This window comes from Petaurus breviceps, unplaced genomic scaffold, assembly GCF_028583685.1.
Source record: "Petaurus breviceps papuanus isolate PSGF00001 unplaced genomic scaffold, PetGlider_PUasm1.0 90849, whole genome shotgun sequence".
Classification (NCBI taxonomy): domain Eukaryota; kingdom Metazoa; phylum Chordata; class Mammalia; order Diprotodontia; family Petauridae; genus Petaurus; species Petaurus breviceps.
Window position 1 is genome coordinate 16,489,791 of NW_027187361.1, and position 16,790 is coordinate 16,506,580.

At 37.0% G+C, this 16,790-nt stretch overlaps 1 protein-coding gene across 7 annotated transcripts in view; it reads right to left on the bottom strand.

Annotated features, from left to right (window-relative positions):
* The window catches only part of LOC138149702 (cohesin subunit SA-2-like), a 124,024-nt gene that overhangs the window by 80,451 nt on the left and 26,783 nt on the right, over positions 1 to 16,790 (bottom strand). For 6 of the 7 annotated variants that reach the window (XR_011165400.1, XR_011165401.1, XM_069072905.1 and 3 more), the window contains 2 exons: positions 16,305 to 16,403; positions 9,274 to 9,353 (listed from right to left, as the gene is read on the bottom strand). Coding sequence is in view for 5 of the 7 variants with exons in the window: in XM_069072905.1 (XP_068929006.1) it covers positions 9,274 to 9,353; positions 16,305 to 16,403 (179 nt within the window). In the remaining 2 variants the exon portion in view is untranslated. The remainder of the gene's footprint in view (positions 1 to 9,273; positions 9,354 to 16,304; positions 16,404 to 16,790) is intronic. The other variant, XM_069072904.1, reaches the window with a different exon arrangement.

Consider the following 16,790-nt stretch of genomic DNA (forward strand, 5'->3'; position numbering starts at 1 on the left):
TTGTATTTTTCAAAGCCCTATATTACACTGTATTCTAACACTTTTGTAAGACATGAAGGGGAATGTTCTTTAAAAACAAAAGAACCACAGAATGTATACCTCAGAAGAGAGCTTAGAGAACATCTAGTTCAGCCCCCTGGTTTTATAGACAGGAAAAAGGAAGCTAGGGAAGGTGAAGGGACTTGGCTGAGATCACACAGGTAGGTAGTAAGCAGCTGAGCCAAGATTCACACCTGGAATATTCTTGACTCTAAATCCATTGTTTTTTCAAATACACTACATTGTCTAGAAAGGATATCATCCACATACAATTTCACATTCCATCAGCCATCTTAGAAACCAAAAATTGTTATATTTTTTTTAAATAACTAAGGAAGGAATCAAAGGCATAATCTAAATAAGAAGCTACTGCAGAGTGAGACTAATTATGATTTCACAGCCTAAGTTTCTGATATAACCACTATCTGTACTTTTCCTTCAGTTTGACAGAAGGACAAACTATGTAGTGAAGGTGGTTACAGACCTGCAGTACTTGCCCCATGAAACAGCCCTTATTTACTAAATCCTTTAGCCACATAGAAGTGCAAAGGAATCCATCAACTGTTGCAAACAGCATGTTCTTGTTTACACATTATTATTGGAAGCAAAGGAAGATAGAGATGGCACCTAGGCATGCTGCCAGTCTGTCTCTTGAAGCATGAAAACTATCTTTGCCCTCTAATTCAATTCTCTTGGCAGCCCAATCAGAAAGAAAGTCACAGAGGCATGACAATCCTCTCCTATCCAGCAGTCTATGAGCCAAGCCATTTGCTGACCATAACCATGTGCAGAGAGCCTACTACCCTCTCTTGTCCTGCTCTACAGCTGCTTAAGACATTCCTCAAATAAAATGAAACCCCTCAACTACCAAAAAAGGTCCTAGTCTCAACTCCTCTTCTCTGCCCAACCAGAAAAAGAGAAATACATAAGTCTACTTTCTCTCACCTTTGAAGGGTTGCCATCAGCTACTTGTTTGAAACCAAGATTTCTTAGAGGGGAAGAAGGTAGGGAAACAGAATGAGGAAGGTCAAAGAAGAATAAAAAGCAGATTATTTTTCTTGAAGGCCAGAAAAAGAGATACAGAGTTCCTACTTATGATCCAATTAACAGTGACACCATTACTTCTTTAAGATATACACACACCAAAGTCAAAAGAATTGAGTGCCCTACAGAAAAAACCCGAAAAACAAAAAACAAAACTCAAAAAACAAAAAAATCTCATAGACAGTAATAACCAGGGTCTTAAAGTTGAGGAATTCAGAGTGCCAAGCGTCCAATAAAGGTTAAGCCTCCAGGACTTAGGCTTCTAAAAATAAGTATCATTTCTGCATACCAACACTATGATATAATAGGAGTATCCTTTCCGCCACAGTATAACTATGTCATGGGGTACAGCAATGGGGCCCTGGGTGGGGGGGTAGAGAGAAGAACTCTACAAATTCTTGTCTTGTTGCCTCCCTTTCTCTCACTCCCACAGCAATCTGCAAATCTTCGACTTCTTACATTCCAAGAGAGATGGCTATAATCCCCACACCCCAATAATCACTTCTTCAAAATGCCAGATCGAATGATACAGTGACCCTCTGCTCACACTTAATCTTTCAACAAATGCCAATGAATGCTATGGAGCCACCTTCCTCCCTCATTCAAAAATATGCCTTTTCCTTAAGATTTTCTACAGCAACTGTAAATAGTTCACAACTGTAAATGTTCAGAAATCTATAGGTCATATTTCCTATGCCATCCATTAGCTTCTGGGCAGATGTATATGTATTAGAAATCAAACCCTGTATATTTTTCAAAATTATTATTCTTGTAATTTACTTGGTGGTTGACTACTACTAAAAAAAAAAATACATCAGATAAGTTGCATTTGGCAATCTAAAAACACAGATGGCTTCCCATATAATTGTTTCCACTTGCCCAGCTGGTACCTAAAAAATAAAAAACCATACATTACCTGACCCCAAAGCAGGAGCACACCATTCCTAATGCTGAGAAAGCAAGGTAAATCTGGTCAATGGATGGCAGGCCAGCAAAAAGTATCAACATTAATTTACACCACCACACTAATCTGTAGGGTTTACATTCATCCTATAAAAATGTTACTTATATTTTATTTATATGAAAATAATTAATATTACCACCCTAATCGTATTCAAGAAGGTAGGATGTTACATCCTAAAAGTCATGCCCTGGATAAAGTCAATTCCAGGAGATGCAACACTGGTGAAAATATATGTGGGCTGGCAGATTTGGAAAGCTTATTCCCAAGGCTAAATTAAAGCCAGCTTAGCTTTTAGCACTTGTTGCCTTATCACCAGGGTAACTTATAGCACTTAATGTGAGCCACAAATCCTCAAACAAACCACCCCCACATCCTAGTCGATTTGAATGAACTTAACCCAAGGTCAGGCAGCACTACCCCCTCCCCTTGATTCTAACTGAGGCTTGATTGCCACTATTTTCTGAACCTCAAGGGCAAGTAGCCAACCTCGATTCGGATAACCATATTCCTTCTAGTCTACTCAAGGAGGAGACGACAGTGGGCACACATTTTACTTCCTTTAATCAGTCACTGTCCTGAGAAGAAAATCACCAGCCTGTTCTCTCCAGGCTCATTATGCTGCATGTAAAATTAGGATCACAGCAACCCCACTAGATCTAAAGGGAATATTTTCCCTTATCAGAGTGTAAAAGGCTACAGCTATTTTCAGCAGGAACTTGTGTGCCTACTGGGAAAGAAAGAAATAACCTCCATTACACAAATGGTGAGCTCTACAAAAAAAAGGAAAATTTAAAATGACAAAAGTTATGTACATTTCCTGCTTCTTCCTCATAATCTTTTAAGAAACATTTTTATGAAATTTCTGAAATCTAAACAGCAAACATTTTGAACACATGCACAAGTTTTTTCCCCATGCAATAAATCCCATGCTATTAGAGAACTCTTGGTAGAAACTACATGTTTTAAACACTGGACTCATTTGATTTCTATCATCCAAGAATTTAATAGACCCCAAGTCAGGTTCCCATCCTGGGCTTTTCAGAAATAGAAAGAAATACTGTAATTAAGTACAGTTCTAATATGTACTAGGAGGAAGTTCTAATATAAATTAATCTATTATCTTTAGTATTACAGCCCAATAAATTTAACAAAATAAAAATAAAGTCTAAAATTAAGTTTTTACAAGGGATTCCTGAGATCGCGTAGTCTGAACAAAGGTGAAGATATAACATTATATTTCAAGTGTAGGAGGAATTCCACAGGGATTTTTTCTCCCAAAAATATACTGGTTAGAGTAAATTCTAACATTTTCCTCATAAGTTAATGAGTGGGGAAGGGAAGAAATACACACTCACACACACACACTCATACACACTCACTCACACACATTCACACACACAGAGTTCATCTTGAGTCCCTTTTAATTTCATTTCAAAGCAAATATTATATATGAACCATTTCTGAACTGCTGATACACAAAAGAATGCATAAACCAATCAACTTTCCACTACTCATCTAGATAGAACAGCTATTTCGACAGTGAATTAAAACTATTCTAGCCACAAAAGTCAGCTGAGTCAACACTAGAAAGTTACCATGCCCCAAATAAAAGCATTTCATCCAAGTTTCCACGAAGTGTTTATCGTGTACTTGTGGCCAAAGCTAGCTTTGACAATGGGATCCTCCAGTTCCCAGTTGGATCTCTACTTCTTGTCCCATATACATTTCCTAATAATCTACATGAACAATTGGGGCCTTCTGCTTCAGCTGCATTCATAGCATGAGACAGAAATGACAGATGCAGTAACTAAATCCCTATCGTGGATTAGCCAGCAGGAATGTTTGTTAACTAATTTATACTCAAAGGAAAGAGAGGTTTTATGGCAGCTTGCAAATTGTTTCAAGCAGCACTAGATTATTTAGAACCAGTTGAATGAGTAGACCCAAGAAGTGGTAAGTAACAAACTGATGTCAAACTAATTTAAGTTTGCTAACAGTACCACAAGGCTTTATCATTGGCCCTGGTATGTTCAATAATTTTATCAACTACACGAATAAAGATGCAGAGACAGCGTGCTTGTCAGATTTACAGGTGACATAAACCTGAGAGGGAGAGTTACTGACACTGGCAGAAACAAGATCCAAAAGGTATCTCAGTAGATTAGAAAGATGGGACGAATCTCATAAGGTGAACTGTAATAGTGACAAATGCATGAACCCTTTCCATGAACAATAAGTATCAACTGCACAACTACAATATGGGAAAACATGACTGGATATTCACATGAAACTGTTGTTCTGACAGACTGCCGACTCAATGTATGTCAACAGAATGACGCAGCAGTCACAATCCTAGCGCAGCTTTAAGCTACACTGATAAAACTACAGTGTCTGGAATGAAGGAGGTAAGAGTGCAACTGCTCTCCGAGCTCTGTTCAGGCCACATCAGGAATACTGTGTCAAATTCTGGGCATCACCTTTTAGGAAGGACACTGACTGACATGCAAATGAGGACAACCAGAATGAAAAGAATTAAAGGCAAGCCATACAGGAACAGTCGAAGAGGTCATGGCAGCTGACTTCATGTCTTTTAAGGAATTATCACAGAAAAGTGGGATTATACTTGTTTGGTTTCATCTTCCTACTATAGAACTAGGAAAGCGCTAGTCCCTGGGGGCGGGCATGGTTTCAATTTTTCTTTGTATCTACAGCACTGAGCAGAGTGTTTTTGCACACTGCAAGCGGGAGCATACAGAGGAATGCACATTGGACTAGGAGTTGGAAGTGACTGTAGGCTGGGTCTCACCTCTGATAAGCCCTACCTCTGTGTCCATAGGTAAGTCACTGAACTTCCCAGCTTCAGTTATCTCATCTGTAAAATGGAGGCATAACAGCACCTGGATCACAGGGCAGTTGTGAAAAGCTTTGCAAACTTTAAAGAACCATATAAATGTGAGCTGCTATTATTGTTAGACATTACATTAAAATGGGTGTTCAATCAAACTGAGCTAGGAATGACTGTTGAAAATTGCAGAGCCAGATCTTTGTTTGATATAGAGAAAAATGTCCTAACAATTACAGCTATTTAAAAGTGGAGTGGGCAGTCTCTGAAGATGATGAGCTCAACATCAGAAGAGGCCTTCCTGCCAAGGGCTGGACCACCAGTTGTGAGGGATGTGGAACTAGGTAACGTCTGATTTTAGCCTTCCTTAATTGTCAAAAAACATTATGCCTGAACTCTGTACCCAAGTCTTGTACTAGCAATTCAAGCCAACACATAAGCTCACCAAGATTTTCAGTAAGACTTCCAACAGCTGCAACGTAAACACAGAGCTTGTTGGTTCCGGGGGACAACAAAGAGGAGACTGACCAGAACACGTTACTAGGTTTTAACAATGGGGCAGCACCAGAACAAGTAAGAACATGGTGCCGCCCTGCACTTTCATCATCTGGCCTCTGTTTACTAAAAGCTGAAATGTTCCATTTAAAGGTCAGTAGAAAGAGTGCTGGAGTATGTTAAGTTTAGTTGTCCTACCACAACCCAATCAAAGAAATAATTTTATGAGCAATGAGTAAAAAAAAATAATTCCATTTCTAAGTGGAATTTCCATTATCTCCCATCAAATTTCCTAAAAGTTATTCTATCACTAGAGGTCCAAGATGACGATCTGAAACTTTCCAAGGGCTGATGTATTAGAAAGGAGCTAGGCACCCCCCAGTGGCTACAAAGGCAACATACCCAATGATTTTTTAGAGAGCAGCAGCATCCAGGGGACAACCTTGCTTTTTTGGCATGGTGACTGATACCATGTGACAAGCACTCAGCTGGCATGCAAGGGACCTGTGGAACACTGGCTTTGACACTGACTCACCATGTGACCCAACAACACATTTCTTATTGACTCTCTGGGCCTCGGTTCCTTGATCTATAAAAGAGGCATCAAGATTCTATGATTCTGAAGACACTAAAAGCACTCTTAAGTCCAGTGATGAGAACTTCCTTGAGAGATGCTGGATTCACCCAGGGCACTCAGGACTAGAAATCCACACAAGATCTATCATTTATATCCCAGAATCAAAAAGTGGATTTCCACTGCCCAACCCCCCCCCCCATATTAAATCCCTCCAACTCTTAGGCTTATACGTAAGAGTTTCCTATCATACTATCATATCCTCACTCCTAGGAGATGACCATTTCATCTCCTTAGGTACATCTCCCCAGTATCTACCCCTGGACCCTGCCCTAACTGCACTCAATCAAGATGATCTATTTGGTAAAAAAATAAAAGTTCATATTCAAATCATTTCATGCGTTTTTACAAGTGCTTTCTTCAAATAACCTTGAGAGAGAGCTCAAATATTATTTTCCATTCAATAGATGAGAAAACCGAGGTTCACAAAATGGAAGTGAATTACCTATGGCTATGTCACTGGGCATTAAATAATGGTGGGCTGCCAGGACCTGGACACCTTTCCTGATTCCAGGGCCATGCTGCCTCCTGGCAGCATCTTAGCTCAAATCACACACTGATTCAGAGGATACAATCAGCATACTTACAGTGGCAGCCCTGTTGGCCTCAATATGAACTGGAAAAAATGAAGCAACACAAACAAATGGTTACAAAGGGTGGTCCAGGCCCGTGTTCACTTCATGACTCAGCATAAAATCTAATTAATTCATTACTTTTTGTTCTTCCAAGAAAAACCTCTTTTTTACTAAACTATGTGGAATATAAAATTAGTTCTGGTCTGGAAGCCAAAACACTAACAGTGGGATATTTTACGTATCATTCTTTCCCTTTCTTCTCCAATCAAGCTAATGCTTCCACCTAACAAGAACCCTTACAGTTCTGTTCAACCTGGCTTGTACCAGAAGGAAAAACAGTTGCTAAGAAGGCAGGAACATTTTGTCTTTTATTGGGTTAATTTTTTAGCAGCTTCTCTTCCCATGTCAACCTAGGTTGACTGGGCAAAAGTGGCCTAAGTCAGCAAGGCACGCCATCTGTGAACTGACTCAGGACAGTTCAGGCCCATGACAGCTACAATAAATGAAGAGCACCTGGGTTTGCACAGTTAGAATTTCTTCTTCATTCCTTTTTGAAAAGTTTCTTAGGGGCGGCCAGGTAGCACAGCGAGTAAGAGCACCAGCCCCAGTGTCAGGATGACCTGGGATCGAATCCAGGCTCAGATACTTAGCACCACACCCAGAAATAACTGGCCGTGTAACCCTGAGCAAGTTACTTAAACCCGATTGCTTTAAAAAATTTAAAAAAAAAGTTTCTTAAAGACTAGATTATGGCTCTTCCAATAAAACTTATTTACTTAAATAAAAGTGTTTTCTCTCATCCTCTACAGCAAATTTTTAAGGTAAGGTTTATCTTTTAAATTAAACTATTACATTAATTCTTATTCTTACTATACACTATTTATTTGAAGGACACAACTGAACACTGAAGTTGAACTGAAGCTAGCCAGAGACAGCAATAACTTAGCAGATAGGAAATTTTCCAGTTTTACTACCCAAGTGACCATGAACAAGGCATTTAACTTCTATAGATTTCAGTTTCCTCATCTAAAAAATGGGAAAGGGGGAAGTGTTGTTAGACTATATGACGTCTAAGATCTCTTCCAATTCTAAATCCTATGAGTCAATAAATGATTTTTCTAGATAATTGGGCCCAATAAAAATCAGACGATTCTCACGTGGGAATGACAGCCAGCTAGCTTCCTACTACTTCATGAAGTCATATGGTCTAGATAATAACATGCAAACTCCGAAACTTAACTCTCTGTGCAGGTTGGACATGAAAGGAAATATATTTCCCCACAGTTCAACCATACTTTTTACTAAAATTAACTTTCTCAGCTCTAGCTTTTATGGTACATGGTGTTTTACATTAGAATTACAAAAAAAAACTTTTTATCCTACAAAATGGCAAACTACACTATTATGCCATGCTTCTCTGTTTTACAATCTTTCCCTGATCCTAATTTCTCCCAAAACTTGAAGTCTCTACTAAATTAACAGGGATTTGCTCAAATGCTGCTTGAAATTATCCTCTCATTGTTCACTTTTTTTTCTCATTTACCCAGCTAAATCACATAACAAAATCACAGACTCGTAAGTGCTGAAAGGAACCTCAGAGATCAGAAGATCACAGACCTAGTGCTGGAAGGAGTTCAGAGGCCATCTCTTCCAAGACTCCCTTTTAAAAATCAAGGAAACTGAGGCTCAGGAATGTTAAGTGATTTACCAATGGTCACAGAAATAAGTAAGCATCAGAGGCAGGACTTGAACCTAGGTCCTTGGATTCCAGACACAGTATTCACTTAGTAACTGAACATTTCAGAAATTTCCACTGCAATATCTCTGACAAGACATGAAACCTCCGCTTGAAGACCTCTAGTGTTAGGAAACTAATGACCTACTACTAATACAAACCTTTGTGGACGGCTCAGATTGTTAGGATACTCCTTATATCTGCTCAAAATCTACCTTTCTGCAACTCTCAGTTGCTGCTCCAATTCTGACCAGGAGGGCCAAAGAGAGCACGTTTAACGCCTCTTCTGCACAATAAATCCTTCAAGTACTTCAAAGGTAAAAACTATTTTTTTTTACTTACTAATATCCTTGGATCCTCACAGTGTCAGGCCCATAGTAGGTCCTTAAATACATAATTATTGAACAATACATCAGACAACAGGTTTATCGAGACTACAAACTTTAGAGATGGGCCCAAAATCTTAGTAAAAGATAGCAGAGAACGATACACATATTAAGATATTCCCCAATGCAGACAGCTATTATGTTTAGCTACTTTCCATCACAAATCCTGCCAAGGTCAACAAATGCACACCTTAAGATCTGAGAATGAAAGCTTTTTAAAAGATCCTTAAATCTGGTAGAGCTTCTTAGAAACTAAACACAATAGCTAGAAATGTAATTAGTACATAGTAGGTAGAATGAAGTTAAATTCATTATCTTATCTAAAATCACTTTACTGGACTTAACAAAGAAAATTTTCTTAACTCAGTCACAAGAAAGTTACAACCCATTAACTTTACCTATAAGCTGTTTGCCTATGAATGTTGTGCCATATCTCCCAGAATATACAAGAACCGATAATTTTATCCATAGCTTACTGCATGCTGTATGTCCAATTCTTTTACATTTAGGCCTATACCATTCAAACAATAAAGAAGATATATTTTGAAAAGATATTTACAGGACCATCAGCATCACAAGTTTCATGGCTTCAACAGCGACTTCAGGTTCCTTGTCTGTAGTCATGGAAACAATTCGACTCTATTAGATGCAAAATGACAAAAAAAAAGGAAAATAACACATTTTGTTCAAGATATTCTTCAAGTAACAATAACTATTTTTTAATATCAGTAACAAATGTATTGCTATGTACTACTAAATGAAAGTTGTTTGAATTTTATTATTACCTTCAAAAATAACTACCACGTGTTTCTTAAGCACAATAGTGTATTATAATCCTTCAGAAAAATCAATAGTATTCAAAAATAGACACAGGATAACAGGTTTTAAGACACAAGAAATCTCAATAATACAAAAAACTGAAATATTTTTTACACATACACAAAAAAATCACTGCAGCCAGAATTAGAAAACATACCATAGATGGGAGAACTATACATTTGCTTTAAATGTAGCTGATAAAAGCCTGTCATCCAAAAATCTATGGAGCAGTGACATGAATCTCTAAGATTAAGCGCCATTCTCTGATAAGCAGTTAGTACAAGCTTATGAAAAGTTTTCCAAAGAAGAAACGTGAGCCTTTAACAACCAGGACCAAAAGGCAGCTAACATTTCAGGTTCTGTTTCTGCAGCCATATAACACAGCACAATATGGATTCCAAACCACTAATAATCAGAGAAATAGACATTAATACAACTTTCACATCCATTAAAGTGAAAAAACTCAAAGGAGGGACCATGTTGCAAAGGTGGTCCTCCATGTCTGAAATACTTTCCTCTTCACCACCACCTCTTAGAATCCCTAGATCAGGTGTGGGGAACCTGTGGCTTCAAAGCCACATGTCGCCCTCTGCGTCCTAAAGTGTGGCCCTTCAACTGAATCCAAGCTTCACAGAAATCTGTTTAATAAAAAGATTTGTTCTATAAAAGTTGGACTCATTCAAAAGGCTGCACCCAAAGACCTAGAAGATCACAGGTTCCCCACCCCTGCCCTAGATTAATCCATTGCCACCTCCTACACGAGACCTTTCCTGATATCCCCTAACTGCTAGTACCATACCTTCCCTCCAAAGTTACCTTGTATTTATTTTGTTGCCTTCCCTAACAGAATGTAAGCACACTGAGGGCAGGAATAGTTTCAGTTTTGTCTTTGGATGTCTATGGATATATAGCACAATGCCATAATAAGTACCTAATAAATGGTTCTTAATTAATTGTTCACTGTAGTGTTAGAAAAGTGATTAGATTGTAGAGATCTGTTACTTCTGATCTAAATTACATAATCATATCACAACCACACCATGTTTAGGGGACATACTGTTTTTGCAGGTCGATTCTGTCTTTCTAAGGCAGAAATCATGTCATATTTCTTTTTGTATCCCCAACAGCAACAAGTACAATTCTAGGTGACTGATCCATAACTACTAACTCATAATTGACAATACCCACCATGTCACTTGCAACCTACTGTGTATGTCATTTAGAAAGCAAAATTCCAATTACGGAAATAAGATCCAAGAATGTCTCCTCCTGCCTACTCCACCATAATTCATTTTATTAGAAATATAACAAGATCACTGCACAAGGCATCAATCCTTCAGGAGGTTCTTCTAGTCCCATCACTCCATGGTCATGGTACTAAATTATCTGTTACATATGAACTCATACTATCATCTGTTTCATGCACACATTTTCTTCCCAGAAATATTGAAAAGTTCTTGAGGCCAGGAAATACATGACACATCTGTTATATTTTCATTAGTTATACAGCTCTAGGCATACAGTAGGTATTCCATAAATACCTAATGAAATGAACTCTTCAATTAACCTCCAAGAGCACAGCACTCCCTTGTGCCAGAAACAAAAGTTCAGAAATAACTATTTCAATTCAAAAGCAACACATTTTAGGGCAATCTGGAATTACGTTAAGAAAGGAACTAAGACATTCACACTACCCTTTGATCCAAACATCCTAAAGAAGACCAAGGAAGTCAAAACAGAAAGGTCTAATATTAACCACAAGTAATGAAAGCATCCATTTCTGCAAGAGCAAAATGCAATCTACCATACGGCATTAGAGACAACTGGTGGCTAATCAGATACAGCACTGAGTCTGCAATCAGGAAGACCTGAGTTCAAATCTCCTATCAGATACTTTGTGAACCTGGGCACATCACAGGGTTACTGTGCAGATGAACTAAGGTAATATTTATTTGGGGTTTTTTTAATTTTTATTTATTTTGCTTTTAATTTGTGGAATAAAACAAGCATTTCCATAAAAGTATAACTTTTAAAAAGGTGACTACACATAAAACTAAAACTCCATTGTGTACAACCTGCTCTTCCTTTTAAATGTATAACAAAGTGACCATGTGAAATCTTTTTTTGCTCTTCCCCCCTCACCCACTGCCCTTGAGACAGTCACTATCAGACACAAGCATGTCTGTGTAGGTAAAACCATTCCACACACACTTGTATTGATTGGCTTCTTCTCTGGACGCAGATAGTCTCCCCTCATATGACCCTTGCAGCTCACTTGGTTATTTACAATAATCACAACGATTTACTCACTCATCACATTGTTATTACTATATACAACATTCCCTTGGTTCTGCTCATTTCACTTGTCTTGATTTTGTGTAAGTCTATTCATGTTCTTCTGAGATCACTGAGCTCATCAATCCTGTACAGCACAGTAGTATTCCATGACAACCATATATCACAACTTCTTCAGCCATTCCCCCCCTTTTTTGGAGGGCAATTGGGGTTAAGTGACTTGCCCAAGGTCACACGGCCAGTTTTTGTGTTAAGTGTCTGAGGCCAGATTTGAACTCAGGTCCTGACTCCAGGGCCGGTGCTCTATTCACTGCGCCAGCTAGCCACCCCCAGTCATTCCCTTTTTGATGGGCATCTCTGAAATTTCTAGTTCTTTGCCACCACAAATGGAGCTGCTATAAACATTTCAGAACATGTAGGTTCTTTTCCTTTTTAGGTCCCTAATCATCTTTAGAAAGAGATCTAATAGTGGTATTTCTGGATCAAAGGGATAGGCAATTTAATTAACCCTTTGGGCATAACTCCAGACTGCTTTCCAGAATGGCAGGATCAGTTCAGTTCCACCAACAATGAATTAGAGTCCCAATTTTTTTATATCCCCTCCAAAATTTGTCACTTTCCCCTTCAATCATTTTTAGTCAATCTGGTAGGTGCAAAATGTTATCTCAAGGTTGTTTTAATTTAAATTTCTCTGATCAATAATAATTTAGAGCATTTTTTTATTACCATAAATTGTTTTGATTTTTTTATTAGAAAACTACCTGTTTATATCCTTTGACAATTTATCAATTGGGGAATGACTTGTATTCTTATAGATTTGACAAAGTTCTTTATGTATTTGAGATGTGAGACTTATGTGAGAAACTATCTACAAATTTTTTCCCCCAATTTCCTGATTTCCTTGTGATCTTGGCTACATTTCTTTTATTTGTATGAAAACCTTTAAATTAATGTAATCAAAATTATCCATTTTATACCCCACTCTGCTCTTTATCTCATTTATTCATAAATTATTCACCTATCCATAAGTTCGAGAAGTAATATGTTCCATGTTTTTCAAATTTTCTCATAGTACATCTATTTACATCTAAGTTATATGGTGTAAGATATTGGTCTATGCCCAATTTCTGCCATACTGTTTTCCTGTTTTCCAAACAATTTTTTACCAAATAATGAATTCTAATTCCAAAATCTTAAGTACTTACAAGTAAAATACAACATTACTAGATTTGTCTGCTGCTTCTAATTGTACATCTACTCTGTTCTACTTTTCTATTTCTTAGCCAGTACCAGATAGTTTTGATAATTACTGCCTTATAATAAAGTTTAAGATATGGTACTGCTAAACTTCCTTTCTTTTGTAATGGTAATGTAAATGAGATCTTTCCCATTCATTAATAGGCCCATGCGACCTGTTTAAGTCACATGGAAGCCTAAGACACATGAGTTTGAGTCACATGAAGCCTGTGGTGGGAGCAGCTTGCTGAATAGGTGGAGCAGGAAGGGTGGAGCAGAACCAGAGGAAGTTGGTCATAGTAGTTAAGAGCTTAGGGAGACAGAAGAAGCGGACAACAAGCTATGTATGTTCATTTGTGGGAAGGTCCTACCAGGGGGAAGGCTTAGGGATGGCAGTGCCCCTGCATTGTTACTGTGTATAGATTTCTTTGTTGCTATGATGGATTTGGCTTTCTGGTATTGGGATTCAACTTTCTGATGTTTGAATAAATGTTTTGGTTCTGTTTTCCATGTGGAGAGTCTGTTATATTCTGCAATTCAGAATTACATGGACATATTCACAGTCACCAGAAGTGTTTTTAATAGAAATGAGTATTATATTTTTTAACAAAAGCTTTTTCTGCATTTAATGATATAATCATGATTTTTTAAAAACTTTATTATTGATATAATAATGTTAATAGTTTTCCTTATATTAAACCATCCTGCATTCCTGGTATAAATCCCACTAGGCCATAATGCATAATCTTTGTGATATATATTGTTGTAATCCTTTAGCTAGTATTTTATTTAGAATTTTTACATCAATATTCATTAATGAAATTGGTCTATAATTTTCCTTCTGTTTTTACTCTTCTTGGTTTAGGTATCAGTATCATAATTTATTTCATAAAAGTGGTTTGGGAAGATTCTTTGCCTATTATTCTGAATAATTTATTTCAGACTGAAATTAGTTGATCTTTAAATGTTTGATAGAAATTCATCTGAAATCCATCCAGTCCTGATGCTCTTCTCTTAGGAAGCTCATTTATGGCCTGTTCCATTTCTTTTTCTAAAATAAGTCTACTTAGATATTTTAGTTCCTCTTCTGCTAATCTAGGAAATGTATATTTTTGTAAATATTCTATTTCACTTAAATGGTTAAATTTATTGACACATACCTGGACAAAATAACTCCTAGTAACTGCTTTAATTTCATCTTCATTAGTGATTTATTCATTCTTTTCATTTTGAAAACCAGTGATCTGGTTTTCTTCTCTTTTATTGGATTTTTTTCTTAAAATCAGCTCTTCGTTTTATTTATTAATGCAATGGTTTTCTTACACTCAATTTTATTTAATCTCATCTTTAATCTTTAGGATTTCCAATTTAGTGTTTAATTGGGGATTTTTTAGATTGTTCTTTTTCTAGTTTTTTAATCATATACCCAATTTATTGGTCTACTCTTTTTTTCTATTTTATTGATATAAGTTTTTAGATATAAATTATCCACTGATCACTGTTTTTGCTTTATCCCATAGGTTTTGATATGTCAATTGTCATTCTCTTTAATGAAACTACTGATTGTTTCTATGATTTGTTAACCCATTCATTCTTTAACATTGGGTTTACTCTCCAATTAATTTTTAATTTGTTTCTTTGGTCCCTTACTAAATATAATTTTATTGCATTATGATCTGAAAAAGATACTTTTACTATATCTGCTTTTAACTGTAAGTTTTATGTCTTAATATGAGAGCGCTCTTTGTAGAAGTATCATGAACCACTGAGAAAAGGGTGTATTCCTTTCTATTTCCATTCAATTCTCTCCAGATAGCTATCCTATCAAGCTCATCTAAAATTCCATCCACTTTCTTGACTTTTTTCTTACTTATTTTTTGTTAGACTTATCAAGTTCTGAGAAGGGAAGATTAAAGCCCCTTACTATTATAATACTATTATCTTATCTTTATCTGTTAATTCATTTAACTTTTCTTTTTAAAATTTTGATGCTATACTATTTCATGCATAGAGGTTCAGTATTGATTGATATTGCTTCATTTCCTATGGTACCTTTTATCAAAATGTAGTTACCCTATTGATCTTTTTTAATTAAATCTATTTTATCACCTGTGGTTTGTCTAATTAAATCTATTTTTCTGAGATCATAATTTCTACTCCTGCCTTTTTTGAATCAGCTGAAACATAATTCTACTCCAACACTTCATTTTAATCATGTGTATCTCTTATTCTTAAACGTGTCTCTTATAAACAACATATGGTTGGATTCTAATTTTTAATCCATTCTGCTCTGTTTCCGTTTTATGGGTAAGATAATATTTGTAAAGCACTTAGCACAATGCCTGGAACATAGGTGGCACTATATAAATTCCCTTTCTCCCCCCATAAATAAAGCAGATACTCAACAACTGGGGAATGGTTAAACAAATTGTGGTAGATGAACATAATGGAAAAGAAGGAAAGAAGGAACCTTAAGAGTTCATCAAGTCCAACTTTCATTTTGCAGATGAGAAAATTGAGGCTGAGAGTGGATAAGAGACTTGCCCAGAGAGACACAGCTATTAAGTGTCTAAGAAAGGATTTGAACTTGGGTTTTCTTGACTCTAAAAACAGGATTCTGTCCACTATACTACCAAATAATCACAAAGCAATCTGAAGGGTGAGGTTTAACAGTGGCAAATGAATGTGAAAACTGAAAGAAAAACTAAAAACCAAAATGCTGATTGATTTGTTCTATCCAGTTTGTCTGTTCCTGACCAAGACAAAAAAATAAGTCTATCCACGAGGGCTTCTCTAGAATCAATGAATAAACATTTATTAAACATACCTACTGTATGCCAAACACTAGGAATTAGCCCTACTGACTTAAGAAAAGGAATGCCTTTATTGTCAAGTAATCCAAAGAGAATAACACTATTCCATTCCTGGGGCGGCCAGGTAGCACAGCGAGTAAGAGCACCGGCTCCAGTGTTGAGAAGACCTGGAGATGGAATCCCGGGCTCAGACACTTAGCACCCACCCAGAAACACCTGGCCGTGTAACCTTGAGCAAGTTACTTAACCCCAATTGCTTAAAAAAAAAAGAAAAAAAAACACTATTCCATTCCAAAAATCCCACTAAAGTCTGAGAAGGCCAGAAAGAGTTCTAAATTCATATTTCCTAAAAGATGGGCAACTAGACTTATTCTCAGTGACAAGAAACAGGGGAAGGATGAAAAGGGAAAGAAGCAATACTGCTTACCTTGAATCTGGTATTAAAAAGGCCCATCTTAAAAACAAGCTCTTTGCGCTCATAAAGTCCTCGAAGTCCCTGAAGGCACTTTAGCCGCACCTCTGCCTGCTGTAAAACAAGAAAACTCTTGCTACCAATCACAATCAACATGACCAAAAACAACTTCTCATATTTACAGTCACTTTAACAAACCCTCAAAAACTGTCTGGCATGAACCAAAAAGTCTGGGCACTCAGCTAAGTGTTAGGGACACAAAGACAAAAAATGAAATAGACTGCTATTAAGAAGCTTAACTTCTGTCAAGAGAGATGACATATATGGCGTTACCTATACACAAAATAAATATAAGGGAGGAAGAATGGAGAAAAGTTTCACATAGAAGGCGGTGGTGGTTCAGTGGTTTTTCAGTCATTTCTGAATCTTTGTGACCTGATCTGGGGTCCTCTTGGCAAAGACACGGGAGTGGTTTGTCATTTCCTTCTCCAGTTCTTCTTA